Source organism: Labeo rohita, chromosome 9 (genome assembly GCF_022985175.1).
Source record: "Labeo rohita strain BAU-BD-2019 chromosome 9, IGBB_LRoh.1.0, whole genome shotgun sequence".
Lineage (NCBI taxonomy): Eukaryota > Metazoa > Chordata > Actinopteri > Cypriniformes > Cyprinidae > Labeo > Labeo rohita.
This window is the reverse complement of record NC_066877.1, coordinates 16566544-16593507: the sequence shown is the minus strand read 5'-3', so window position 1 is coordinate 16593507 and position 26964 is coordinate 16566544. Positions and strand designations below refer to the sequence as shown.

At 36.1% G+C, this 26964-nt stretch overlaps 1 protein-coding gene across 4 annotated transcripts in view; it reads left to right on the top strand.

Moving 5' to 3' along the window:
- The window catches only part of tmeff2a (transmembrane protein with EGF-like and two follistatin-like domains 2a), an 88049-nt gene that overhangs the window by 53441 nt on the left and 7644 nt on the right, over nucleotides 1-26964 (top strand). For 3 of the 4 annotated variants that reach the window (XM_051119577.1, XM_051119574.1, XM_051119576.1), the window contains exons 5-7: nucleotides 16371-16470; nucleotides 26412-26560; nucleotides 26874-26933. In XM_051119577.1, the coding sequence (XP_050975534.1) occupies nucleotides 16371-16470; nucleotides 26412-26560; nucleotides 26874-26933 (309 nt within the window). The remainder of the gene's footprint in view (nucleotides 1-16370; nucleotides 16471-26411; nucleotides 26561-26873; nucleotides 26934-26964) is intronic. The other variant, XM_051119575.1, reaches the window with a different exon arrangement.

The window sequence follows — 26964 nt, the reverse complement described above, 5'->3', positions numbered from 1 at the left end:
CAGTCTTTAAGGGAGTTGGCTTGTGTGCTTTGGGTTTTCGTCGCGTGTTTATTTGGTCTTTGCAGCTGCGGTTGACCGCGTTTGATCTTTCACATAATATTGGTTGTTAAGTCGTGCCTTAAACTGTTCTAAAATACTCTGCAGCTTTTACCGGAGGGAAATTAATGACCTCACGTTCCTGAGGTGACGACAGTCAGCTGCACAGCCGTCTCCGGGTGAGGACCTTCCTCAGTCACCGTGGTATCACCATGGTAACAAGCTTAGAGGAATGAGAAAGAGAATAATCTAATCTCCCCGTTTCAGCTGCCGCGATAAAGACGGGCGCAGTGCCGTCTGGAATGGGAGGTGAAGACTAAGGAAAAGTGTCTGGCTGTGCTCGGAGTTTGTGTGCTTAACATTCAAGCTGAGTGTGAACATGTGCACTGTTTCTGTACTGCAGTCCTTACTGAGTCAGATGCTCTGTTTATCAGTATGTGTCACTGCGGCTGCAAAAGGCTTTTAAAACTTCACAACGGATATAATTCAGAAGTTCATCTGATAAAAAAGGCCTTTTGAAAAGCCATCGGACTGGGAAAACCTGTCTGTAACCTAGCGTTTTATCTCGGACTGTTAAATTATATACTATTTCTAAGGCTGAAACCTATTTCGAACCAATAATTAAAGGGTGACACATTAATTGTTTATGTGTTAAATTAATATTAACATTTCAAATTACTTCTATTATGGAAAGATGTTTTTCTCTGAATACTGTGTAGGAAAAAGTAAGACCAAAAACTCAATATGGCCCATTATAGGAGCCAAACATTCAAATGTGAATATGTCAAACAATTTTTGTGGTAATAAGAATAGACAAAAGCAAACAATAGACTTTAAATTTACTTAAAATGTATATATAATAGCAATGAGGCAATAATAATGACTTCAAATAAAATATCAAAAGCAAGTACTCTATGTTTTTATTAAACAGAACTGTTAAAATACATTAGATATTATTATAAACAGATATTATTATAAACAACAGAACTAATATACATTACACATTGTAACAAATGCCTGCAGAGGGTGCCAACACTTTACTACGTGATTTAATTCTTGTTTAATATAGATTAAACAACACTTCATTCAAATGTCCACTTAATCTTTAATATTTATTTATTTCTTCATGACAGAAATGCTGTGGCCACTGTAATTTTCTTGAATGTGGACATCAAAATGTGTAAACTCAGAGTGAGGGTTTGAGCTTTTATTTTGAAGTTGCAGTGAGCATTTAGCATATTGAGAAAGATACTGATGTATTCTTCTGTGCTTCTGTAGGTTTATAAATTAATTACCTTACAAATCAGATGAAACGGTGTTTCCAGATGAACATTATAATAAACCCAAACTCTCAGCAATATTTTAAGATGGAGTTTGAGAGGTTCCACACATGTAAATAATGACAGTTTGTGTGGAGCAGCATTTACTGTAAAGGGAGCCACTATGAGGCGCACGTTACCTCTGTGCATGTAAATAATTAAAGCACATATTTTAAACCTCCATTGCATGTATTTATTTAATTGAATCATAGCGTTTGTGAATTCATAATAGCATTATGCTTTATTATAATTTTTAAATCTGTCTAATAATGCATTTCATGGATTCTTGTATGTGGAATACACCACTTCTGGTATTTTGATGGTTACTCGATATGGGCAAATTGCAGTCAAGGACTTTTTTTTTTAAATCAAGTACTCTAATTGAATCAAAGAATCATGACAGCCCTACAAACAATGCATGAAAGCTACAATAAATCAACTAACAGGGCATAAAGAAGAATCAGACATTCAAATTTTTGATATTACTTGCACATAATGCATTACTTAAGTGCTCTTCTGCAGACAGGTTGTGGAGAATGTTTCACCTTCACTTAGCGCTACAATTATTTTGAACTGCCAAGGCAAAGAAGTTGGTTAACAGCAGGTATTAATTTCTCTGTTATTTTATTCTTCTCAGAGTTCATACCGTGCAAAATGTTTTTTGTTTTGTTTTGTTTTTTTTGCTTCACTAGGAACTTGATTTTGAAGGTAAAATGTAAAGAATGGTCCAGATGCAATTGACCCTTCACAAACAGCTTAACTGACAGGCGATCTGACCAATCATAATGCCACATCTGCCATTTCGTCCGACAACAAATCAGACAGGAGAGTAGATGAACTTAGATTAAGTTTTTTCATGCTTTAAGTAAAGAAGAAAAGACGATCGGTTCACGTGTCATTGATCTAATAAGGCAACACAGTGATCTGTCACAACACATTGAAGAGCCATAAAAGAGACCTTGAGACCTTGTTTCCTACCAGAACTAACCTGCTCTGTCTTGTCTGTTGGCGTGGCATTTTTTCTTTGCTTCGCAATGTATTTTTGCATAAGAACATCATGTGTAGTGTGAGAGCGGCATTGTTGTCGGACATAGCAACAGTAACTAAGAAGGGTGGATTTTTGCTGTTTCTGATCCATAAAGATGGGGTCCTGAATGTTTCTTAACTCTCTGTGCTCTATTTCTAGTTGGTAGATAGCTAGTTGGTAATACCTAGTGATATAATTGAGTGGCACAAATGAAAATGGATCATCCAGTAGGCAGACATAAAATCATGTTAAGATTGCTAAAAAATGATTTTATTCCATTATGTTGAATGTATGTGAACAAATATTTTCTGACAAAGAATCATTGAATTAAACCAAGAACAAAAAAAATCAGTTGATGTGACCTAATTGATTTGTATGGAACAATATGCATGATTAAATCATGTAAATTTAAACCACTGTTTTCAGCATCCTGGTTCTCCACAGCTGAGAGAGATGCAGAACAAAAAAAGATTTAGTGTTTCCTTAATGTATGAAAATTGAAAATAACAATGAAAATGTAAATGACTTCATATTCCACGTTTGTTCTTATCACAAACAAGACATAGATTCGCTCTTGTTGCCTTTGTGGCGAACCGTTTCAGAGACTAAGCTATTTCCAGCCCCAACAAGAGAGAAAATGCAATCATTTTAGGCAGCATCTACTCATTCGCCATTCGTTCCGAGCTCTGACAAATACCTCCGGAGTTATTAATATAGTCAGGGTCTTTGCAGATGAAATGTAAATCTCAGGCAAGCGTGGAAGGCGCTGAATCAAATGAGACAAAGGTGTACTGGGGGCTGCGTGAACCTTCTGTCCCTCAAAAATAAATGTGCTGTTTTAATGCGGGTCATCCTTGGGGCAGAAGGGGATTTCTATTAAAATTTATTTTGGGAAATACAATATAATGATACGGGCAGGCTGGGGAGAATGGGAAAGTGGCAGAGAGGATGAACAGGACTCACACTAGACACAAAAAGATGAGCCGTTCACGGTAATGGTGGGATTATATGGAGATTAGCGCACTAGACGGGTCAGGAGACATTGTGATTGATGAGCCGTGGCAGGAAGTGGCAAAATGGCCTCAAGGTCACAAGAGAAAGTGATAGAAAAGAGCAGAGTTCATTCAGGCTTATATCCACACAGCAGAACCGAACAGAAGTCACACACAAAGAGATATTTGAATTCCTTGAGCCAACAGACAGAATAAATGATATCAACATATGGAGATTTACAGTCCAGAAGACGAGAAAAAAAACGTAACGTATGGAGAGAAAGAGACAGAAGGGAACACTAGAGGCATTTATATAGTAACTTGGGAAAATAGACTCGTTTTTCAGCGGCTGCATCTTTGAGGAGTTTTAATCCCTTTCCAGTCATGGATCTTACGAAGACACTATTTTCTGACAATAGTGAGTTTCATTTCTTGAGTGCCACTAAAAATGAACCGACTGCAATCTGTTCTGGTTAAATTCAGTAAAGCATCAACTCTCAGTGGTGCAGAAATACCCATCATAACAGCAGTCTCCAGCTCCCAAATTACTGGAACTAGCAAAGTCTGAACTCCTTGGAGACAAACGTCGGTGTTTGAAATGTAAACATCTCAGGGCTTGGTTGTTTATAGAGCTTTCAATTCTTAAAGGCTCATTTATCCTGGGATGCATCTGCAGAATCCGCTGAGGTTGGTGGTTTGTTTGACTGGCTTTGAATAGAAAGTGTAGAGGAGCAAAGAGGAGCTCCGCTGGGCTTGAGTCTGGAGTTTGTGCTGGAGCTGGAGGTGTTTTGGAATGGAAAAGAATTTCACTTTCCTTTGTTGATGCCTGTAACATGCTAGGGCTTATTTTTGGGCTAGAAGCATGATTGGTGAGTACATGGTAGCATTTGTTGTCCAGATTCTTAAAGGGGTCATGAACTGCCTTTTATTATTTTGTACTGATCTGCTTATATTGTTATTTTTACATAAAAAATAATTTAGAAGTAACAGGCTATTTTCTGTCCTGTTTTTAACCCCCCTCATCAGAACGCTCTGTTTGAATAGGTGTGGTGGATTGTAGACTCTTGCAAACACCCACTGCTGTGATTGGCTAACAGTTTTGCAGTTTTTTTATAAATTATTCTGCTGTGATTTCACAGCATTAGTCACACTTGTGTGGTTCAACATTACTGTTGAATCCAATATAGTCGACAGAGCGTTGTCTATTAGTTTCAATCTTTCTGTAAATCCTGTGTCAAATTATGCCTTGTTTGTAAACAAATTTTGGATTTATTTTCATTTATTTTCATTAAAAATAAAGTTCATTCACTCTTTCCTAAAGTTGGGATCAGAAGGAAGGCAGTGCAAAGACTGTTTTTTTTTTCACAACTTGGCACTGTACAGCATCTTGTTTTCTTTGGAGCCATCTTTATTGTTTGATTTCTGCGTAGACCTGCATTCGACTCTTTCGTTATTTACCTACTATGTGTGTAAATTGGTGGGAGGGGATAAATAGGTAGTGATGTAGAAGCAGGCATTTTAAGAGGCAGTCATGACCTAGAGAGTCTGGCTTGCAACCCAAAGGTCTCTGGTTCGATTCCCACACCAGCAGGAATTGAAGGTGGGGATTGACAGTGCTCTTTCCACCTTCAATACCAAGACTGAAGTGCCCTTAAGCAAGACACTGAACCCCCAATGGCTGCCCACTGCTCTGGGTGTGTGTTCACAGTGTGTGTGTGTGCTTGTGTGTTCACTTCTCACTGCTGTGTGTGTGCACTCATGATGGGTTAAATGTTTGGTTTATTTGGTCCGGACCAAAAAGGAAAATTATACATTTGGTCCTGGTCCATTTAGCGTTCACACTGGCATTTTTGACAGCAAAGATACCAACCTAGGCACACTGATACATTCACAACCTGATTGGTCAGTTTGAATTACGTATATTTCGTGATGGAACTCACCAATCACTCCAAACAAAAGGGAGAGGCATGTTCGACTTAAAGCGGTGCTGCATGTGTTACATTAAAGTATTAATTCACTGATCGGTCTGCTCATTGCCACGTCAAGCACACGCAGTGCCATCTGCTGGACTAGGCGCATTCATTGTTGCATGTATGTAATTTTATTTTCACCACCTGCAAACTCACAAAGAGGCACTTTACCTTCATAAAAGGCACTTTACCTCCTTATTGCTCCACGTTTGTGCTCTGCTCATTTTGTTGTGGATACACCATTTGTTCCCTTTGTGAAATCACGTCGCATAGCGTCGCATCTTGTTATTATTTCCTGTTTTTGGTTCGTTTAGAAGTATACATCTTTTTAGCGGTCTCTGTCTACCTGTTTGGTGCGCACCAGGGTTCGGATGGCAGTGTTCACACTTACTCAAACGAACCGGACTAACAGAGCAATCGCACCAGGGTTCATTTTAATCAAACCAAACATGACAAGTGTGAAGACACCCTTATACATCATCTAAAACTTAAATAAATAAGCTTTCCATTGATGTGTGGTTTGTTAGGATACCACAATATTTGGCTGAGATAAATCTATTTAAAAATCTAGAATAATCTCGGTTACATATTATAAACAAAAAATTGTTCATAAGGTATACTGTTTATAAGGTTCTTTGTAATTTTTAGTAAAGGTAAATAAAATAGTTTATTTTAAGGCTCTTTTTTGGTAAATGTATAGTTTTAAATCATTTCTTTGTAAGGATCTTTTTAGGTGCTTAAGTGCCTTTAAAAAAATCTTTTTACATTTTTTTTAAGTGCTAGAAAAGGTATCTTGAAGTTGATTTAGTCAATCCTAATGTGTAATGGTTCTCCTCACTGATGTGAGATTGCTAAGCAGGAAAATCTCTTGTGAAAATGCTTTCATTTGTTTTCATTTACTTTTCGTTTGTGCATCGGCTGTTGGGTGTTACAAGCTCCCTGGTGGGCACATGTTGTTAAAGGCCAATATCTAAATTTGGTTTAGGTCTCTGAGCAATGAATCCATATTCCTCTGAGTTGAGAAATGACCTTTAACTTGAAAGAGAAAAACAGAAAAACTACTTGTTGTTCTGCTGAGGTGGAAAATCTCACGTCGTCCTTACTAAATCATTCATCGTCATGAGTGAATGAGTTCATAAGATCCGCTTCAGGGAAAATAACATTGCTCTTTTAGAAATAGACAATCAGAACAAAGTGAATGAAACAGCATTTTTATGTAAGAGAGCATATTCAACTATAGTTCTGTCATATTTTATGCAGTCCTCTCTGGAATAGTCTTTAGCAGCTAGCTCTTGTTTACCATCAGCTTGCTTTGCTCTGCTGATTTGGATCTTTTCTAAAGATCAGCGGGTAAAACTGGAGTGAAAGATTGGCACTGTGGTGCCAGAGGGATTAGTGGGGCTCGATGGCAAAGACTGGCACCCACAGCGCTGGAACATTTCAGCTGCTCTCTGTGCCACCCCGCTGTGTCTGGGAGTTTGGATGGAAACACAAGGTGCCAGGATCTTGCTGCTCGGACAGTCACAATCCACTGCAGCAGGAGAATTGTTGGGGGGCTTAAAGAATATTTTATATAAATACATAAATGTATGCAAAACATTTTATTTTTAGGATTAAAAAACTTGATGAAATAAACTGCAGGCTTGTTCAAATGCCAGGTTTCTCAATTCATTTTTCCCTCTCCTTCTTACATCATGAGTACAGAATTTAGAAATGAACTATGCGTATATTTGTACCAACTTTTGCATGCCCATTTCCTCTTTTTAAATTTACATTTCCTTGCCTTTATCTAATGCTTAATTCAAGTTAATATTCAAAAACACAATTTAATAACACTGCTTAATGCACTATTAAAAATAAACTAACCAAAAGGGGTTTTGTATTTTCATTTTGAGTTGCCCAAAAAAACATTTTAAGACCATTTTAATAATAATCCAAGCCGTTTTCCACTGTAAAGAACGTTTGTGCAATGGAAATTTTCCATGAAGGCTAAAGGTTCTTCATTGAACCATCAATGGCAATAAACAGCATTTATGTTTAAGACTTTGTAATGTTTAGCCAATCTCTGCCTAAATTCACTAGCATTTAAGACAAGGGATTTTAGTTTAAGGCTACATCTACATTAATCCAGATATATTTAAAGACAGTGTTTTTTGTTTTAAAACACTCTCAGTCCACATTACCATTTTCAAACATATTCCATAAGTTTCTCATCCACACTGAAATGTCGGAAAACATTAAATTCGCCTTACTGTGCATGTGTAAAACCTCATAAAAGCTCACTGAGAAGATACAGACTGAACAGACATATTAAGTCTTCTTGCAGTTCTTCTGGCAGGATCTTTTTATTTATGGAAATATCTCATCATTCGCGTCCAGGTTGCACTCACTCCCCATTACAAGTGAACTTGGACCACAGAATCAGTCAATTTTTTTAAACTGAGATGTATTCATCATGAATAAATAAGCTTTCTACTGATGTATGGTTTGTTAGAATAGGAAAATATTTGGCCGAGATACAGCTATTTGAAAATCTGGAATCTGAGGGTGCCAAAAAATCTAAATATTGAGAAAATCGCCTTTAAAGTTGTCCATATTAAGTTCTTACTAATGCATATTACTAATGAAAAATTAAGTTTTGATACAACATATCTTCATGGAACAATGAAGAATTAATATCCTAATGATTTTTGGCATAAAAGAAAAATCTATCATTTTGACCCATGCAATGTATTGTTGGCTATTGCTAGAAATATACTAATGCTACTTATGACTGGTTTTGTGGTCCAGGGTCACATATGTTAGATCTAAAATGCAACTGCCCTCATGTTTTGCTGCAGACAGCAATTGTGAGTACATGACATGAGTCATCTTTGCAAGACTGTAATATAAATGGTACAAAGTGTACGAAGTAACATATAATTAGCAAAAGTGTGAAAGTGAATACAACATAAACACAATACTGGTATAAACATAGATATCTATTGGTGCAAAATGCGTCACATGACTAAACATGCATCATTGTTGCCAAAAGTCTTTGCTTTCATAATGCATACTACAATGTGAAAATGCCAACTTTACAAAAATTATCCAATTTGGAGAACGTTTTTAAAAAGCTCTGTTTTCCTTGACAAAAACGCTATCTCAGTGTGGACAGAAGGCCAAAACATTTTAGTATGAATAAGGCCTGAATGTGTTATTTTTCAGCACAACACTATTATGAAGGAGTTAAACCTAGCAGAAAACTATCAGGTAGTCTATCTTTCTTCAAAGCCTCACAATTCAGCAGTATTTTTTCCACAGCTGGGCATTTTAGATATCCTTACGAAACGTTTTTTATTTTTAATCTGGGGTATCTTAGAGTCTAATATGAGACTGTGGTTTAGGGAAGGTCATTCAGTGGGTAAAGCACTAGTTGCTGCGGCCACTAATGCAATCGTTCATTTCAGCCTCGATCCTGGTCAGATCCCCTCATCAAGGCCGGCTTCTTAGCTTGCAGAAAGTGACACTTTATTGACTGCCCATCGACCGCTAAGCTGCTGGAGATGTTTTTTTTTTCTGTCTCTTTCTCTCTGTCCCTTTGTGTTTTTTGTCTTTCTCAGTCTCTGTTTTTGTCTCTCACCCTTCATCTGTGTTTGAACGCTCTCCGTCATTGTTACTTTGTTGTTTTGTTTCTTGCATTCTCTCACCGTGCCATATACCACAAATGCCATTTGATACTTTCTCGTCATTAGGGTTGGGTATCGTTCAAAAATTTCCGATATCGATGCCGACACCTTGACTTCGATACCGATTTCTGAACTATACTTTTTTCAACACAAATCAATTTTAAGATTACATTATCTCAAAATATTTTGTTCAGCTTCCTGACTCCTGAGCCACTGCACAAAGGAACAAAATATATCCAACACAATAAATCAGTGAAAATAATTTTAATAAAGCTCAAAAAGTTTTCAGTTTACAAATCTGTGTACACCCCTCCTTCTCTGGTCAGTTTTGCAAGGCCCCCCTATGCCTGACATTTCCTCCTATACTGTACTTCCGCAGCAAAGAGAAAGGGGTTTATTTTTGAACCTTTTTTATTAACCAAAATATCTGTTTTGCCTTTTTATTCTTCTACTGCATGTTAAAAAAAAAGTCAAAATTCAAACAAACTTTAAATTAAAGCTATGTAACTTTAAAGAGAACCCTCTGCTCAATTCTAACTTTTTAAAATAATATATTTACATATACAGATTTAAAGCACCTGAATTCTTTAATTCAGACATTCTTTACAACTTCAGAGTACTTTTTCTTAAGTGAACCTGCCAAACAGGACAACAGGGAGATGCCAAAAGACCACTTACTAAACCTTTTCCTTTGAACTGAACTGACTGAATATCTACTGTTTGTATCCATTAAAAAATAAACATACAAATGAAAAAAGCAGCAAATACATTCTAAATCTGTTGAAACATATCAATCAAGGCAGTTCATTGAAGACGTGATCAGTTAACAGCAGTTCCTCCGTCAGAGCACGTCAGAACACCACTATCCTCAAAACACTCACAGAACATCAATTTGGTCAACTATGTAAATATATTGAAATTTCAACCAGCGTCTACACTGAACGGGATTGGCTAGCATCTACACTAGTATATAAATGAGAAGCGTTAACACTGATGCCCTGTGTGAACGCCAGGCTTATTGGCACACTGACGTTAACTAGATTAACCCCTTAGGTATCGAAGTTTGGTACCAAACAACAAGAGGTTTTTCGATACTCAGTGGTATTGAGGCATTTCAGTCTGTGCCTAAAAAGTAACTCAATACCCAGCCCTACTCGTCATTCTCATCTCTTCATCTCTTTCCTTCCCCTGCACTCTTCTTCCATTATATATCTGAGAGCAGCTCCATCGTGAGTGTTATTATGGGTGCCATCAAGGGCAGATCATAGTCAGAGCCTGAGATCAGCACACATGTTGGTTTGTGTGTGAATGTAAGAATCTCTAAACCTCACTTCTCATGAGAGAAAAATAGAGAGTTTTAGAAATGGTACAGGTGTAATGCAAGTGAAATGGTGCGTATGTACTGAGGGTATGTCTGGTATATGCGATTCAATCGTAAGAGTCTTTCTGAGTTCTGTGTTAAATGTCTGTGTGTTTATTTTCACAGTTGACCATTGTGCAGTGTAATGACCCTGAGTGAAACCGATTCGTAGATCTTCTGCTGGGCCTTTTAGCGCTCAATGGAAGACTTTCAGCGAGTAGCACTTAATCTGGTCAAAGCTGGGAAAAATGAAGTTTTAAGCCCTAATTCCTTTCCTAATTCTTCTTCCCTAATCCTTCGAAGAAGGGCAGCCGGTTTCGGGCCTCCTTTCCTGAGTTTCACACATTGGCTCTTACTTCTCTTGCCAATTCAAACCCTCATCTGGCTTTCAAAGTGCTCTCCAAAAGCTGTCAACCAGTGGAAGAAAAGGGCCTCGGGAGCACTCCACAAAATTAGACACCTTCACTCTGCGCCACCGTCGTCAGCGGATTGCTGTAATTACATGCGCAAATGGGTCATTGGCAAGGTCTTCTATGCTGTCAGGTGTGGATAGAAGAGGCAATGTGCCAAAGGGGGTTTTACGACATGCGTTTCCCAATGGGACCGGGACACTCAAACAGTCATATTTGTGTGAAGTAGGCTTTAATGGACCCAGTGTGGTGAAGGCTTAGTTGATAACCACATAATTAGAGCATTAAGAGCAAAAATGCAAAATTTACATCCTTACAAAATGCTGTCAATATTAGCGCATTAACAGAGGCCATTATATTTTCCAGTTTAACAGAGTCAAAAATATTTAACTAATTTAACGCAGGGGTGGAGTTAGGGTTGGTCACCCCACTCACGACTGCTGCTTCTGTCTCTTTTTTCTTGACAAGAATAGCGTTTATTTAGACAGAACGTTTCAAACAGGAGATATTTCAGATGCGCACACCACTTCGTCTCAGCACCAGGTGCTAGTCAAACGAGTCTGGAAACGGTACAGGTGACGAGGGAGCTTCAGTAGAACAACAGTGAACTGCGGTCAGATGAGATGTTGTCAGACCATATGTCAGTAAAAACAAATTTTCCTGTCCTGTCAGCTGTCACTTGTACTTCAATTGCATGCACAAATGCAGCGGCTTGTGCTGTAGCCTGTATCGTTTTATATTCAAGCGCCAGTGAAACTACAAACATGCGTGTCAGATCCAGTTCAGCAGCGGCAGCTCTTAAAGTACTAGCAGCCAAATAAGCTAATATCCCAGTTGCTGTAATGTCTATTAATCGGAGAACAAAAGAAAAAAGAGAAAATCAATAACTTTTGTAGCTTTATGGATTCTTCTATATTTAATTTAGAATTTAGTGTTTGATAACTTTATTCAATTTCTCTACATTTTCTACTTGCTGAAGGGCACAGATAAATAATGGGTTTATGTGATCACTTAAGTGAGAAGCTGGTTTTTTTTTTTTTTAAAGTCTAATAAATGTTAAAATTGATAGCTGTCAATTATGCTGTAATGTTGAATGGTTATAATCAGTGGTGAAATATTAGGAAAAAAGAATAGTTCCCTAGAGACATCAGTAATATTGGTATCAGTGATACTCACCTTCAGTCATAAAAAAGATGCCATTAAACAAATATTAAAAGTATGCTGTCTTTATGTTGTTTCTACATTAATTTAAAGATTGAATGTGAAATTACTGCAATATAACATTATATTTAAAAACTTTAATGTTAGGTGGGATTAATCATGGTTAATTTCAGAAAAAAAATTTGTTTTTTTTTTTTTTTTTTTTAATTTCTTAATTTTTGAACGATTGACAGCACTAGTTTAGACATAAATTAAATTTTCTGGGGACATTTTTTAAATATATGTTAGAGTACCCAACTGCAAAATATATTCATCCAAAATATAAGTAATCAGGTCCTCAGAAAGTATAATAAGTGAAAAAATAATGAGAACTTGAAATTTATATTAGTTGCCAGCAATGATATAAAAAAAGGTTTTGATTTGGGGGGGAAAATTTAATTTAATTAAGTAAAAACAATAAGATTTAAAAATAACATTGTACTCGGATACCCATAGCTTAGAAACCAATTTGAAAAGTACCATAACAATTTGCAATGTTCAAGTAGTGTTTTTATTTAGCAGGCAAATTTGATTGAGCTGTTGTTGATTGCTAATGCACATCCTTAATTTTGTGGCACAAACACTTTGTGGCAAACAGTGCACCATGTAAAATACCATAGGCAATGTGTTGAAACAGAACACCCGTAGAGTCATTCCATACATTTCGAAATCATTACCAGAAAAAAAAAGTCACATTACCACAATAGAAAAAGAGGAACAAGACAATTTTCATCACTCTGGAGATTCTCTTGAGAAAATAAGATGATTCTGTGGCTCATGCATAGAACTTAAATGTCACATTCACCATGTAGAAGCGGCATCATTAGCTCATGGAGATCAGTCGAAATCCAAAGATCCTCTTTCAGGCTATCATCTTTCTGCTGTAAGCATTGTGCTTCCTACATTCTCTATTGATTCAAAGATGTAATGTGTCCTCTCCATCTGTGGAGATTCACTTGACCTTTGTGTCCCTTAAGAGCTCAGCTTGTTCTTGTGTGGTGGTTCTCTTTGGGAGTTAAGAATGTTGGCTTTTCTTTCACTACATGTTTGGTTTTTTTTATAGTTGGCTAATACAACATTGCATTGTAGTTTCATTGTATCTTCAAAAATAATGTACATGATATCAAAGCTTTCTCTTTAAGCATCTGCTTAACCATTCTAAACCGCTTCCATTTCACAAATCGTGCACGTGTGTGTATGTGTGTGTATGTTAATCTGAGCTGCTTTTTACTAGATGACCGTGGAATTACAATATCATCCATCCATTCATTCATTGCGTGCATTGCAATGAAGGCCACTCAAAAGAATCAAGTGGAAATCATTTCCATCTCACGCTCATATATGAAAAAAAAAACATTAATCTCAGGGAATTCTGTGCAAATGGGGTAAAACAAAACAATGTACTTTATAGAACAATTATATTTAGGAAAGCTAAGTTAGATAATATCTGTTGGATAATAGAACTCTTGAGGTTTTTGATAAATATGTCTTTTTAAAACTCAATTATGCGCTAAAACATAAACACAAAATAAGAAATGATAATGGGGCAAATAATTATTTATTCATCTTTTTATTTTCATGATATTTTTATATATCTGTTGCCTTTTCACACATATTCTGGACACAAATTTAGAATTTGTTCCTACTACTTAAGTTGTTCCAACAATTTAACTTAAACTAAGAAACATGTTTTTCATAGAATTAAAAACAACAATTATAATATTATTTTTTACTTGAAAACTAGACTAAATACAGATTAAGAAAATATTTTCTATCTAGTCTCTTGGTGCTATTTTCACTTGACATGTGATCTCAGTTCATATACTGCTTCTTTGACCCAGACTGGAATGCTCCACTCATTCTTGCTATTTGTTGTGAAGGTCAGTTTCCATACACTGTGCAGGAGATGGGTGGCTTCATTCATCATCTGTCTGACAGCCCATGTTGTGCCCTAAATCCACCCCCACCTTTCTCCTTAGTTTCTGCACAAGTAGGTTTGTCCCATTAAGAGCCATTTTCTTGGACACTCACCATCTGTCTTCCGTTCATTTGAGTATCTCCTTTCCTTCCACCATTTAAAGCAAAACCTATTCCTTTGCTCAGTGTGTGCTACATTTTAATGTTTTATAACCTTAAATGTCTTTGTGTTATACATGAAAAGCACTTTAAAGATTCTTCATTATAAACAACAACAAAAGACTAGATTTTTGTAGCCGTTATCCACAAAACGGAGAAGTCAATCATTGACCTTGGGTTTTCACACACAGATATTCATAAACAACATCAGAAGCAGGATCTTTGTGGCAGTGCTTGCAGATGAAAACAGAGGGGGTTGGTGATCGACTGTGTTTCTGGTCAGGGAAAATCGATTCAGAGGGTCCGTCTAACCGGGAGATGGAGATAACTGTTACTGCCCCTTTTCTCCAACACGTTTCTAATTTCCACACCCTTGGGCCCATGCAACCACACTTCAGGGAGAAGCTGGATGCTGGGTAATAAGTCATGATGCTGGACAGATGTGTTTAGTGCAAAGCTTGATCTATTAGTGCATTAGTTCACATTAAAAAATAATAATAATAATAATTCATTACTCACAGTTATGGAAGAAAGTGCTCGATACATGGCTATGACAGTATATCTTTTTTTTTTTGAGTAAGTCTTTGAATCATTTTCTCAAGTGATTCATTCAAATCACTGATTTGTTCAGGAATAAAACAGTGACTGTCTTTAAAAGATTAGATCAACTTTCAGAATAAAAATTTCCCTATAATTTACTCACCACCATGACATCCTGTTCATGTCTTTCTTACTTCAGTCGAAGAGAAATTAAGGTTTTTGAGGAAAACATCCAAGATTTTTCTCCATGTAGTGGGCTTTAATGGGAGCCAATGGGTTGAAGGTCCAAATTGCAGTTTCACTGCACCTTCAAAGGGCTCTACACAGTCCCAGCCAAGGAATAAGGATCTTATCTAGCAAACCGATTGGTCATTTTCTAAAAAAAAAAAAAAATACAAATTTCTATACTTTTTAACAACAAATGCTTGTCTTGCACTAGCTTGACTTTACGCATTACGTAGTCATGTTGGAATGTCACGTGTGATGTAGGTGAAAGTACCGACCCAGTGTTTACAAAGTGAACGTACAAAGAAAGTCAAACGCCCTTTACAAAAAAAGTTAAACCATGATGTCAGATAATTTTGAAGTTAAAGGAGAAAATTAGATGGAGTTTTTCGCCCTTTGTAGCTAAAAAGTATATAATTTTTTTTTTTACTTTCAGCTCTTTCAATTTAGACCCTTAACCTACTGGCTCCCATTGTCCACTATATGTGGAAAATCCTGGAATGTTTTCCTCAAAAAACAATTTTTTTTATTTTATTTATTTATTTTTTTTTTGATTGAAAAAAGAAAGACATGAACATCTTGGATGACATGGGGGTGACTAAATCACCAGGAAATTTTTATTCTGAATCTTTTTTAAGAGTGAAGCATTGAATCATTCACTCAAGCGATTCATTCAAAATACTCATTCAAGAAAGGAAATGACTTTGACTGAATAACTGAATTATTTACTTAAAAGATTTGTCAGAACACTGATTCATTCAATAATGAAACACAACAGTGAATTTCGCAACTTTTTTTTGCCGAACTACTTTACTTTTTTGCCCTTTTTTTTTTTATCTTTGATCCGTGAAAAGACACAGTGCCAGGATTTGTGGTTGTCATCTAAACTTACTAAAATAAAGGAAAAAAACACTTTAAAGAAAATCAATACAGGGACAAAATACACCAGAACAATTACAAAAAACACCTGTGACCTAAACATTGTTCTTTGCACAGAAGTGCAGTATATTTTATTTGTTCTTTTCTGTCTTTTATCTGCCTGCTTTTCTTTTCTCATCCCTTAGTCTTTGCGGTCTAAGTTTTAAAAATAGCACCTCATAATGGAGGGTCAGGATCCAAAGGGGAACAATGATCCTCCGAGGAGGAGACGTAATTTAAATTCCATGGCGTACGGGATTGCTTTTCCCCGTCCACTGATGAGGGCAGATATGCGATAGCGAGGGGCTTTAAGCTTCGGCTCCTGGGAAGCCTCTATCGCCAGGGAGCAGGAGCGGCAAATCAGAAATCATCATGATGAAATGAGGGGCGAGGCTGAGGAAAGATCAGTGGGGGATTTGAACTTCTCATGAGAGCCAGAGACAAAGACTGAATGAGAATTATGTCTGTCCTCTGTCTCTCCCTCCATCTCTCTCCATCTATTTATGAAGACTTGCTTGAGTGAAAGAGACAGAGAGACAGACTGTGATTGCCTGCTCGTCTTGACCCAAGTAATATTTGTCAGACCTTCGGTAGCTTATGCTGTCTTGTCTCGTCTTTATGTATCCAAGCAGGGAACGAGGGTTCGGCGGAGAATGGACAGAAGGAGACGTCCACCTGTGACATTTGCCAGTTTGGGGCTGAGTGTGATGTCGATGCTGAAGATGTCTGGTAAGCACAAAAACAGCCTGAAGGAGAACTAATATCACAAAAAAAAGGTATAAAAATAAAGATTTAAAGAATTAAGATATTTTTGATAAAATCAAAATGCAACTGACACGTTTAAGGCCCAGACAGGTAGTAAGTACATAGTTAAAATAGTCCATGTGACATCAGTGGTTCAACTGTAATGTTTTTTGTGCGCAAATAAAACAAAAATAACTTTATTCAACAATTTCTCTCTTCTGTATCAGGAAAAAAAAAAACATTTATTTGAAACAGAATTCTTTTTAACATTATAAATGTCTTTGCTGTAAATTTTGGTCAATTTAATGCATCCTTGTGAAATAAAAATAGTGATTTCTTCAAATAAAAAAATCCAGAGTCTAAACCTTTGAATTTTTATTGGTTAATTGTTTCTTTGATGTGAAAACTTTCTCTGGTCAGTAACAGACAGGTTATTTTAGATTGATTGGTGCTGTCAATAGCAAGATATGGAATTTGGAACACTGGGTCAATATGAGATTCGTTCACATACTTCAATAAATCTCAGTTCTTTTAATATGAACTTTCAGAACTTGCCCATTATTAAGAGCAAGAAACGAGGGCAACTGACCTTTCACAAACAGCTTGATTGACAGGTCGATTTGACCAATCATGAAGCCGAATCTGCCACTTTATCCGACAAACAAATTAGATGAGAGTAGGGTTGGGCGTTATGGGAAAAAAAAAATTTCATATCAGTCGATATTGATAATTATCAAGATAAATGTCAAATCTTTATTTCTTTCAAGTTTAAAGTCAGATTTTTGCTCCAATGTGAAAGTTGTAGAAACTAGACCATTAATTTTCCTTAACAAAATAAATATCTAAATAGAAAAATGAATTTCTGCATGTTCTAATGAGTTATATTGTTACAAATCAATAAACAGGTTTGGGTTGTCTGATAATAATAATGACAATAATATCACTTTTTTTGTCTCTTAGAAATGCACATTTGATAGTAGCTTGAGGATGCAGACGTAAATTTTTGTTCATTATCAATCAGTAACATCTGTAAAAATTGTAGCAACCTCAGTTTTATATGGTTAAATTTATTCTGACCCAGTTTTTTTATTATTATTATTAAACATTGGTCTCCCATAGTAGCAAGCATACTTTTTAAATCATGATAAACACATAATGGTACCTCAGTACCGTGGTAAAAATATAACTACATGGTTTTATAGGTAGCCTATTTGTATGAAAAACGATAGTCTAAAAACATTCAGTATAAATGCACACATGCTATAGCATGCTACATCGGTAGACTTAAACTTAAAAATTGTGTATTGACGTCTCTCCTTGGTTGAAATAAAATAGACTCTGATGTTCATTCATGTTTATTTTGTGCTTTAAGTAAATAAGAAAGACGATCGGTTCACAAAATAGTATTTATTGTTTGAATTTCTTAAAAAACATTTAAAGCTGAGACCTTGTTTCCTACCAGAAGTAACCTGCTCTGTCTGGTCTGTCCATGTGTTGTCAGTTTCACAATGTATTTTTCACTGCATTGATTGTCAGACATGGCAACAGTAACTAAGGAGGGTGGGTTTTTGCGAAGGGTCAATTATGACAGTTGTATCTTTGCTGATGAATGGCCGCTTAGCTCCGGTGCTCCAGCAATGAGAACTTGTTAATATTTAATAAAAAAATAAAAAATAAGCAGAAACCTTCAACATCCACAACATCTTCATGTTGTATTCAATGAGAAATAGTTATCATTTCTAGAGAATCTGTTTGAGTTGTAAACATGTGAAAAAATCATGACTCACATGATATATTTAAAATCCTACCCCGTGGATGTGTAAAGGAGGTTTTCGTTGCCCTGGGCGTCAGTGAACAGCTCAAACTGTCAGCAAGAGTGAAGGAGACTACCCTTTAATCTTAATAGAAGAAGGCCTCTCTTCCTCCCTCCTGCCTATCTCTCTCAGGGCGTCTGAAGGGAATTACATGTCGGCCTTGGCAAAGACAGCCTGTAGATTCACTAAAGATTCAGCAAGCACTGGCTGGAGAGCTGGGGTGTTTGGAGGCATCAGAATGAAACAGCCCAGCCTCTCCCTCCTCTGAGATATCAGCACGATTTGAGGCATTTATGCCTGAGTCGTAGGGATGGTCCCATGACAGGCCCCTCGCTCTGATACACTTGACTGCAGATGACTCACTCACCTCACTGTTCCTCTACCAAAAACACTCTACCTCTCTCAGCAGCCCGTCTTTTTTAGTCTCGCTCCATTTTTCCATCTTCCTGCGTCATTTGAAAGGATTACGGAAACAAAAATGAGATGAGAGATTATAAGTAAAATCAATGCTATAAGCTGCATTAATAACATGTCTGTGTGTTTGTGCACTGATTGTGTTTAGTGACAAGCTCCGGATTTGTTTGGCTGATGTTTAGGATCCTAGTCATGGGTGTGTGTAACAGAGAGAGAGAAGATAGAAATAATATTGATTTCTGAAAAAGTTGATAAAATAGGACGCATAAAATACCTTGCACACACAAATATTGTGCAGAATAATCTGTTTCAATTACACTAAACTATTTTCAGTTATATTTTTAGTATGGAATGAATTGCTTATTTCAACCCAGGCTCATTGGAAATACGTGCCTCCATATACATGAGTGAAATGTCCAGTGACCGTGGCAAGTTTTTATTATGTTGGTACAGGCATGTATTGCTGCTTTTTATTATGCTGCTTGAGGTACATATTGCGCCTGTTCAGAATTCAAATGGTGAAGGTTAATGCTCTATCGTGTTGGAAATATCCCCTACACCATGCCCAACCGTAAACCTAACCAATAGTGTTAACAAATGCCAAAGTGATATAAAAACACATTTGTTGATGCAGCCGTGCTTTTTTTAACTTCCTTATGTGGATTTGAGCTGATTTGTTTCACAGGGTTCGTACCGGAGCTCTTCATCACTCAAGTGCAACACCATGTCACGTGAGCTACCAAGCAAACACAAACTCTTGAAAATAAAGGTTACAAAAGGGTGTTTTTGCAGTGATGTAACTGAAGAACCATTTTTGGTTCCCCAAAGAACCTTTCAGTGAACAGTGAACCATTTAAAAAAATCTAAAGAACCTTTTTCGACTATAAAGAAACTTTCCTGCATTTGAAAGGTTCTATGGGTGTTCAAAGTTCTTCATAGAACCATTGATGCCAATAAAGAATCTTTATTTTTAAGAGTGTACTGAATTAGAAGACTCAGGCATATGAAGCTATATATGTGACAACACCGTTCAGAAGTAGCAGTTTTGTCAATATTGTTTTGAAGGCATAATATAATATTCTGCAAGTAATTGTGTGAAAATTAGGCTTTATTAATCAAAAGGTTGTGTGTAAATCATACTTTGTCTGAAAAGGAATAAAAGTTGTCAGAGTTCTAGACTCTAGTGGTCATTTCAACTGAAAACTGCAGTGATTCGTACATATAAGTACGTTTTTTCAGTTTAACGTATATAGAGACACGTATTTTCAATGAGCCTATGTTGGCTTATTTTTAATCAACATTTCTCACAACTTTGATTATTTTTTCACTAAGTTTGATGAAGTGCGTTTTTTTGGAATGTCTGGAATTAGAGCTAAATTTGGTCAGTATTGATATACAGTATATGAGCAGATAGACAGACACATAGATATTCTAATCTGGTTATGGTTCACATCTGTCGGTGCAGTGTGAATTAGCCTAAAGATAGACAGGAAGACAGATAGACAGTCTTTATTATTATTTTAAGTTTTAAAATTGCAGACAGAAAGCAGGAATCGCGATATGGCCTAATGTGATTATTAAAATTCAAAAGGATATGATTTAATTAAATTAATGTGAGCGCTGCACATTCAAAGAATGTGGCACTGTTGCAGATGGTTGTAAGAATGCATATTATATCTCCCTCATCTTTTTTAGTGAGCAGTAAAGCATAGACACTTCAAAATAAGAATCCCAGGTTAGTTTAAATGTAAATGTTCTGTATTATGCATAACTTTTTTTTCTGGTTATTACTGATGTTTTGGCTGCACAATACATTGTATGTGGTATTTAATTGAAGGTAAACTCTTGTGACTTCTCTCTGGTCTGTCCTGTCAAAGGACGGAAAGACTAAATACATTATTTGACACATTCATTATATCCATTGTACTAGTATCAGCACAATCTAAAAGAAATAATCTGAGATTTATTCATTTTGTTGGTGCAGGTCTAAAAAAAGGTCTTAAATTTGATTTGAAAACTATGATATTGTGCTTAAAGAGGAACAAGTTGATTATAGTAAATTCTATATACTGAATATGTTCTTACTCTTTTCTTCTTATGATAGCAACCTGGTTTCATGAAAAATGTATCTGTGGGAACTTTTTTGCAGAATACGTACCAATAGATACATGTCACTGCAGTTTCCAACAGAAATGTCCACTGAGTGGCACTACAAGAGTGTTTGGTTTTTTCCCCAGAACAGATGAATGTACATATGGTACATTTTATGGTAAAAGCTGGATTGTAAACAGATGTACTGTACAATAATTACTGTTTGTAAGAGGTAGGTTTAGGGTTGGGGTAAGTGTAGATGTTAATAAAACACAGTCTAATAAACTCTAATGCTCTGTGACATTTAAAAAAAAAACCATCTGCACTACACATAAACCTGCCCGATAGTATGAACAAAAGCAAATGTGAAGTAAAAACCCAATCATGCCATTTCAGCTTGTTTTTCGATCTCTCATCTTTCATCATCAGTCATGTTTTTCACCAGATTCATACCCAAGAATTCCACATCCTAAGTCGAACTCCATGCCGGCTGAGCTACCGGGCAAGCTAGTTACATCTAGTTGTGCTCTGACAATTTGTACTACTACCCAGTTGTTTACACCTGCCCTAACCTTAAACCGTTCTTAAAAATACAGTGTTGGTGGCATCATTTGTCAGAACACCAAAAAGAAAACGAAATTACAAAAACAATTAGAAGTGCTCACTGTTTTAATGTCTCTAGTGTTCATTTCTTTTGGAAATTGCAGTGATATGTACTGAAATGCTGGTATGTATTTTGTGTCTCGCGAAAAAGTTCTCCCAGGTACATTTTTGTCATGAGTGTTCCAGGGAAAAACCACACTGCAAAAATGCTTTTCTTGTTTCCAGCCAAAATATCTAAAAATTCTTAAATCAAGAAGGATTTTCTATACAAGCAAAAGTTATTGTCTTGTTTTCAGAAAAAGACAACAAAGTTAAGTGAGTTTTTGCTTAGAATAAGCAAAATAATCTGCCAATGGGGTAAGAAAAATAATCTTATTTCAAGCAGAAAACAAGATTATTTTGCTTACCCCATTGGCAGATTATTTTGCTTGTTTCAAGCAAAAACTCACTTAATTTTGACTTGTTTTTTTCTGAAAACAGAACAATAATTTTTGCTTGAATTTTTAGATATTTTGCCTGGAAACAAGACAAAAAGTCTAAGTACAAAAAGCATTGTTTGCAGTGCAGCAGAGTTTACATAAAAATTATTATATGCAAAATACAGAACATTTTATTTTAAATAAGCTGAAAATACACCAGCTCTCTCATTTTGACCATCACCATATTTTAAAGCTGGACCCTAAAACATCCACTTAATCAGCTGGTTCTGGGACTTACTAAGTTAACACAACTAATTTAAAGATCTAGTTCACCCAAAAATGAAAATTCTGTCAATAATTACTCACCCTCATATCATTTCAAACCTTTCAGATGCATGGTGCTCTTGAGACTGCTCGTCGAAGACTAACACAGAGGAGAAGAAATTGTTGAATAAAAAGTTTTCTCGTAGCTTCATAACATTACGGTTGAACCACTGATGTCAAATGGACTATTTTAATGATGTTCTTACTACCTTTCTGGGCCTTGAACGTGTCAGTTGTGTTGCTGTCTATGCAGGGTCAAAAATCTCTCAGATTTCATCAAAAATACCTTAATTTGTGTTCTGAAGATGAACAAAGGTCTTACAGGATTGGAACGACAAGAGGGCGAGTACTTAATGACAGAATTTTTATTTTTGGTTCATTTTGCAACACTGGGATCAGAAAACCAAACCTCATCAAATTATCAGAGATACAAAACAGAGACTTATCCTCACCAAGCATAGACTCAGTCATTATAATCCTGCCATTGAGAGAGAGAGAGAGAGAGAGACTAAAGCGTGTGAGTAAAGAGCATCTGGACAGACAGGAAGCCCACAGGCCATGCTGGAAAAGTTTAGATAACAGAGAAACCACATGGCTCTTACAAATCAATAAGACATATCCCCTCACTCAACAAGATAAACACACTCACACACATACAGACGCTGCCATCCAAACAACCTGAATTTTTAAGGAAATCTCAACCCTTCAGTTTGACTCACTCGCAGAGCCATTATTTCTTGATTTGCTATTGGAAATCTTTGATCTGTGTGTGTATGTGAGTGATCGTGTGTGTGTGTTGTTGACGCAGTGCATTTGCAGTGTGTGTGCCTAGAGAACGTGAGAGGCGACATTAAATATTCATGCTCTCAAGACACATTAGCCTTTATGACCACTCCAGACGGTCATACTGGAGAGCAAATGTGTGTGTTTGTGTGAGCATTACCGGTGCTTCACAATAAATACATCTCAATATCATTGTGCCTGTTTGTTTTTATCTCACATCCAATGTTCCCAGTCATGTATCTAAATTACTATGCATTACAGATCTCAATTAGCAATGGCAGACAATCAAAGTTGCCCTTGAGTTGACTCCACGCCACAGTTCAGTTCAGTCAACATCTCTGTTTAAAACAGATATTTTTATTTTACATTTGTAGTCAGTTTGCATTATTCCAGTAGTGCCAGAATGCAAAAAACAGCTTCATACATCACTAAAGCTCGCTGGCAGGGTGGAAATATTAAAAAGGAAAGTTGAAGGAAAAAAACACACATACACAAAAATAATGACAGATTTATAATTATACTGTCGTCTGTTTGCTACGGCGGGAAGTGACTGGGGACGGCAGTTTAATTGTCAATTCTGCTCAACATGTTCCGCACAGACTGCGCATACACACCTTAGAGAGAAACTACAGCAGAAACACCTCAACGTTGAAGATGCGGACCATAAATTCACGTCAAGTCCTTTGAGAAATACTAATATACCATATACACTCACAGAACATGCACAATGAAGACTAGATGACAGGTTTTCAATACTCTCAGGCAGAAATGAATGACCGGTACGCACACAGATGCAAAGGCTGCATGTGTTGCCGATCGCAAATGTCAGAAACATCGTCCTGGACGTCTTTGTTTCCTTCTCAGAAGCGTATCAACCTTTGATCCGCACGTACGCACGTAAGCGCTCATTACCGTTGTTAATGAAGGTATGTAAATAAGAGCGGCCATTAAAACGAGCGAGGGAACTTCAAAGTGTTTGAACTCATCATTTCTCGTATTATTCTCCACTGATGTCTTCGCAGTGCTTTGGTTGCTAAGCCAGTCTTCTGTGCTAGTCATTAAGCCCCTAAGATGATAGACTCGAGAATGTGTTATAGATTGAAAATCACTGCAGCATCCAGTTCGATCCTGTCCACGTTCATTCCTAAGCTTTCCCTTCTAGCTTCACGCTGATACGAGAAGATGAAAAACCGATTTACTCATTACATTTGCAATCTTGACACCCCTATCAACATTTATAGAGTAGACACATCATAAAAGCGTTGTTGATGTTGGTGTTAATCTGTTTCTAATGGTAATTCATCCAGCCTCAAGCCAAATGGGCAATTATGAATGTCAGTTAATGTTTATGTGAGGTTGCCGTTCCCGCTGATGCAGACCTTTTGTAAAGAGGTCTGTATTTTTTACCATTGTAATCTTTGTATGTCGCAGGGCTGTAGTCTCGCAGGGCGCCTGTGAAAATGCTGAGCTTAACACACTCATACATGATGGAGAGGTGTACATTAAAACCGTAATGTACCCCCTTTGCAGAACTGGCTCTTACAAAAGCAATTTTCTTGTAGGCATTAAAACAAGTGTTCGTTTGATTGATTGAATCTACTAGCAACAGAATACACAAAATACTGAAAACAATCCATTCCTGGCAACTATGTTGTTTGTGGGATAAACTTATATATATACATATACACACTGCTGTTTAAAAGTTCGGAATGAGTAAGATTTTTAATGTTTTTTAAAGAATACTCTTATGCTCATCAAGGCTGAATTTACTTGATCAAAAATACAGAAAAAAACTGTATTATTGTGAAATAATATTACTGTTTAAACTAATGGTTTTCTGTTTTAATATATTTTAAAATGTAATTTATTCCTGTGATGCAAAGCTGCATTTTCATCAGCCATTACTCCACTCTTCAGTGTCACATGATCCTTCAGAAATCACTCTAATATGCTGATTTATTACTTACTTATTACTTACTGTTTACCATACCTTTTTCAGGATTTTTCAAATGAATTAAAAGTTAAAAAGAACAACATTAATTCAAAATAGAAATCTTTTGTAACAATATAAGTCTTTGCTACCACTTTTTATGTATTGCTTGTTCTTGTAAAGTATTAATTTCTTTCAAAATAAGAAAGAAAAAAACATTTACTGACCACAGACTTTTAAATGGTAGTTTATATTTTTACAAACGATTTCCATTTTAAATAAATGCTGTTCTTTTTAACTTATTCATTTATTTACGAATCCTGAAAAAAAAATATATATATATATATCAGGTTCCAACAAAATATTAAGCAGCACAACTGTTTTCAACACTGATTATAAATCAGCATATTAGAATGATTTCTGAAGAATCATGTGACACTGAAAACTTCAGTAATAATGCTGAAAATATCATCAATATTTATATTAATATATTCATATTTATAGTATTTCACAATATTTTACAGTATTTTTGATTTTTAAAAAATGCAGCCTTTGTTAACATAAGAGATTTAACATTGAGTAAAAATAAAAATTATCTTATCGACCTCAGACATCTGGATGATAGTACATAATTATCTATTTATTTTATTTTCAGAAATGCATTTGCTGCATTCATCATCATCATCATCATCATCATTTTTATTGATTTTTATTTTCATTTTCATGAAAATGCATTATTTGTACAAGGCACATACAATTCATTTAAATTTTCCTTTACATTTCCATGATCAGAATTTTCCATGATCAGCATTAAAAGTTGATTTTTTTTTTTTTTTTTTATAATGATTCTTAAAATCTATATTTAATGTGGTGCTTTAAAAAGATTGTGTACCACAAAATAACATCTTTCTATTAAGTTTTCCTCACAGACTGCATGCAAAAACAACCAATGTGACTAGTGGTTTGATTCAAACTAATGAACTGCCTCTTTTTAGTAAATGACTCCGAGTCAATTCCTTTAATAAATAGTTCAAAAAGAGTTTGAATTGCTTTGAATCAATCCAAAAAACTGTCCTTCATAATCATATGTACACAAAATTTACATCATAACCCAAATATATGCCTAAATCAATCTGTTTGAACCAAACAGAGTTTGTGATTCAAAACTGAATCAGAGTTGTGCTATAGTGCTTAGTTTGAGCAAACACTGTTCATTTGACTGATCAGCCTTCTAATCTGCTTTGTGATACTTCTCGACTGTTTCCTCCATTATTTCTTGTCCTTTTTCCCCTAATATATTAAAAAAAGTCCAAAAAAGGTGCATTATTTCCATTGGTCCTGAAAAGTCTTAATTGAATAGTGACGTTTTTGAATAAATATCAGATGTGAAACACCGTATCCCCTGCAGAAATTACTTTGAGTCCCCAGTTTGCATGTCTGAAGTGTTATTCTTAGCTGACAGCTTGATCAAACAAGGTGTGACACTTGTTTAATGATCTTTTTCACGGTCTTTGATTTGTCAGTAATTGGCATTTACTCACTACACAGGTGCGTTTGTAACATCGACTGCTCCCACATCAGTTTCAACCCCGTGTGCGCATCAGACGGCCGTTCGTACGACAACCCCTGCCAGGTAAAAGAGGCGTCGTGTCAGCGGCAGGAACGAATCGAGGTCAAGTTCCTGGGTCACTGTCAGGGTAAGAAGAGCAGATTTAACAATCATTTATGATTGCTTTATATAATCTAGTAATTTCTTATATTGTTACATGATGACTTCTTCCATTCAATTTGCATTTATATAAGACAACAACGGAGAAAACATGTAAAGATGAACATTATAAATCACTGTTACATAAGCAAGTCCATTCATGATCATTAGTCTCTTAGAATATAGCAATTTCCCAGATATCATCTTCGAAATGACAATGTACAAATGAGAAGAAACAATGCTGTATTATGTAACCAGCAGATCTGTTCGTTTTTACATCCAAATTCGTTTCTATCCTGTAGGCGACATGATTACAGGCACCAAAGCAGGAGATGGACAATATGCCAGGACAGATTACACAGGTGGGTGTGTTTATTAAGTTGATTTTAATAT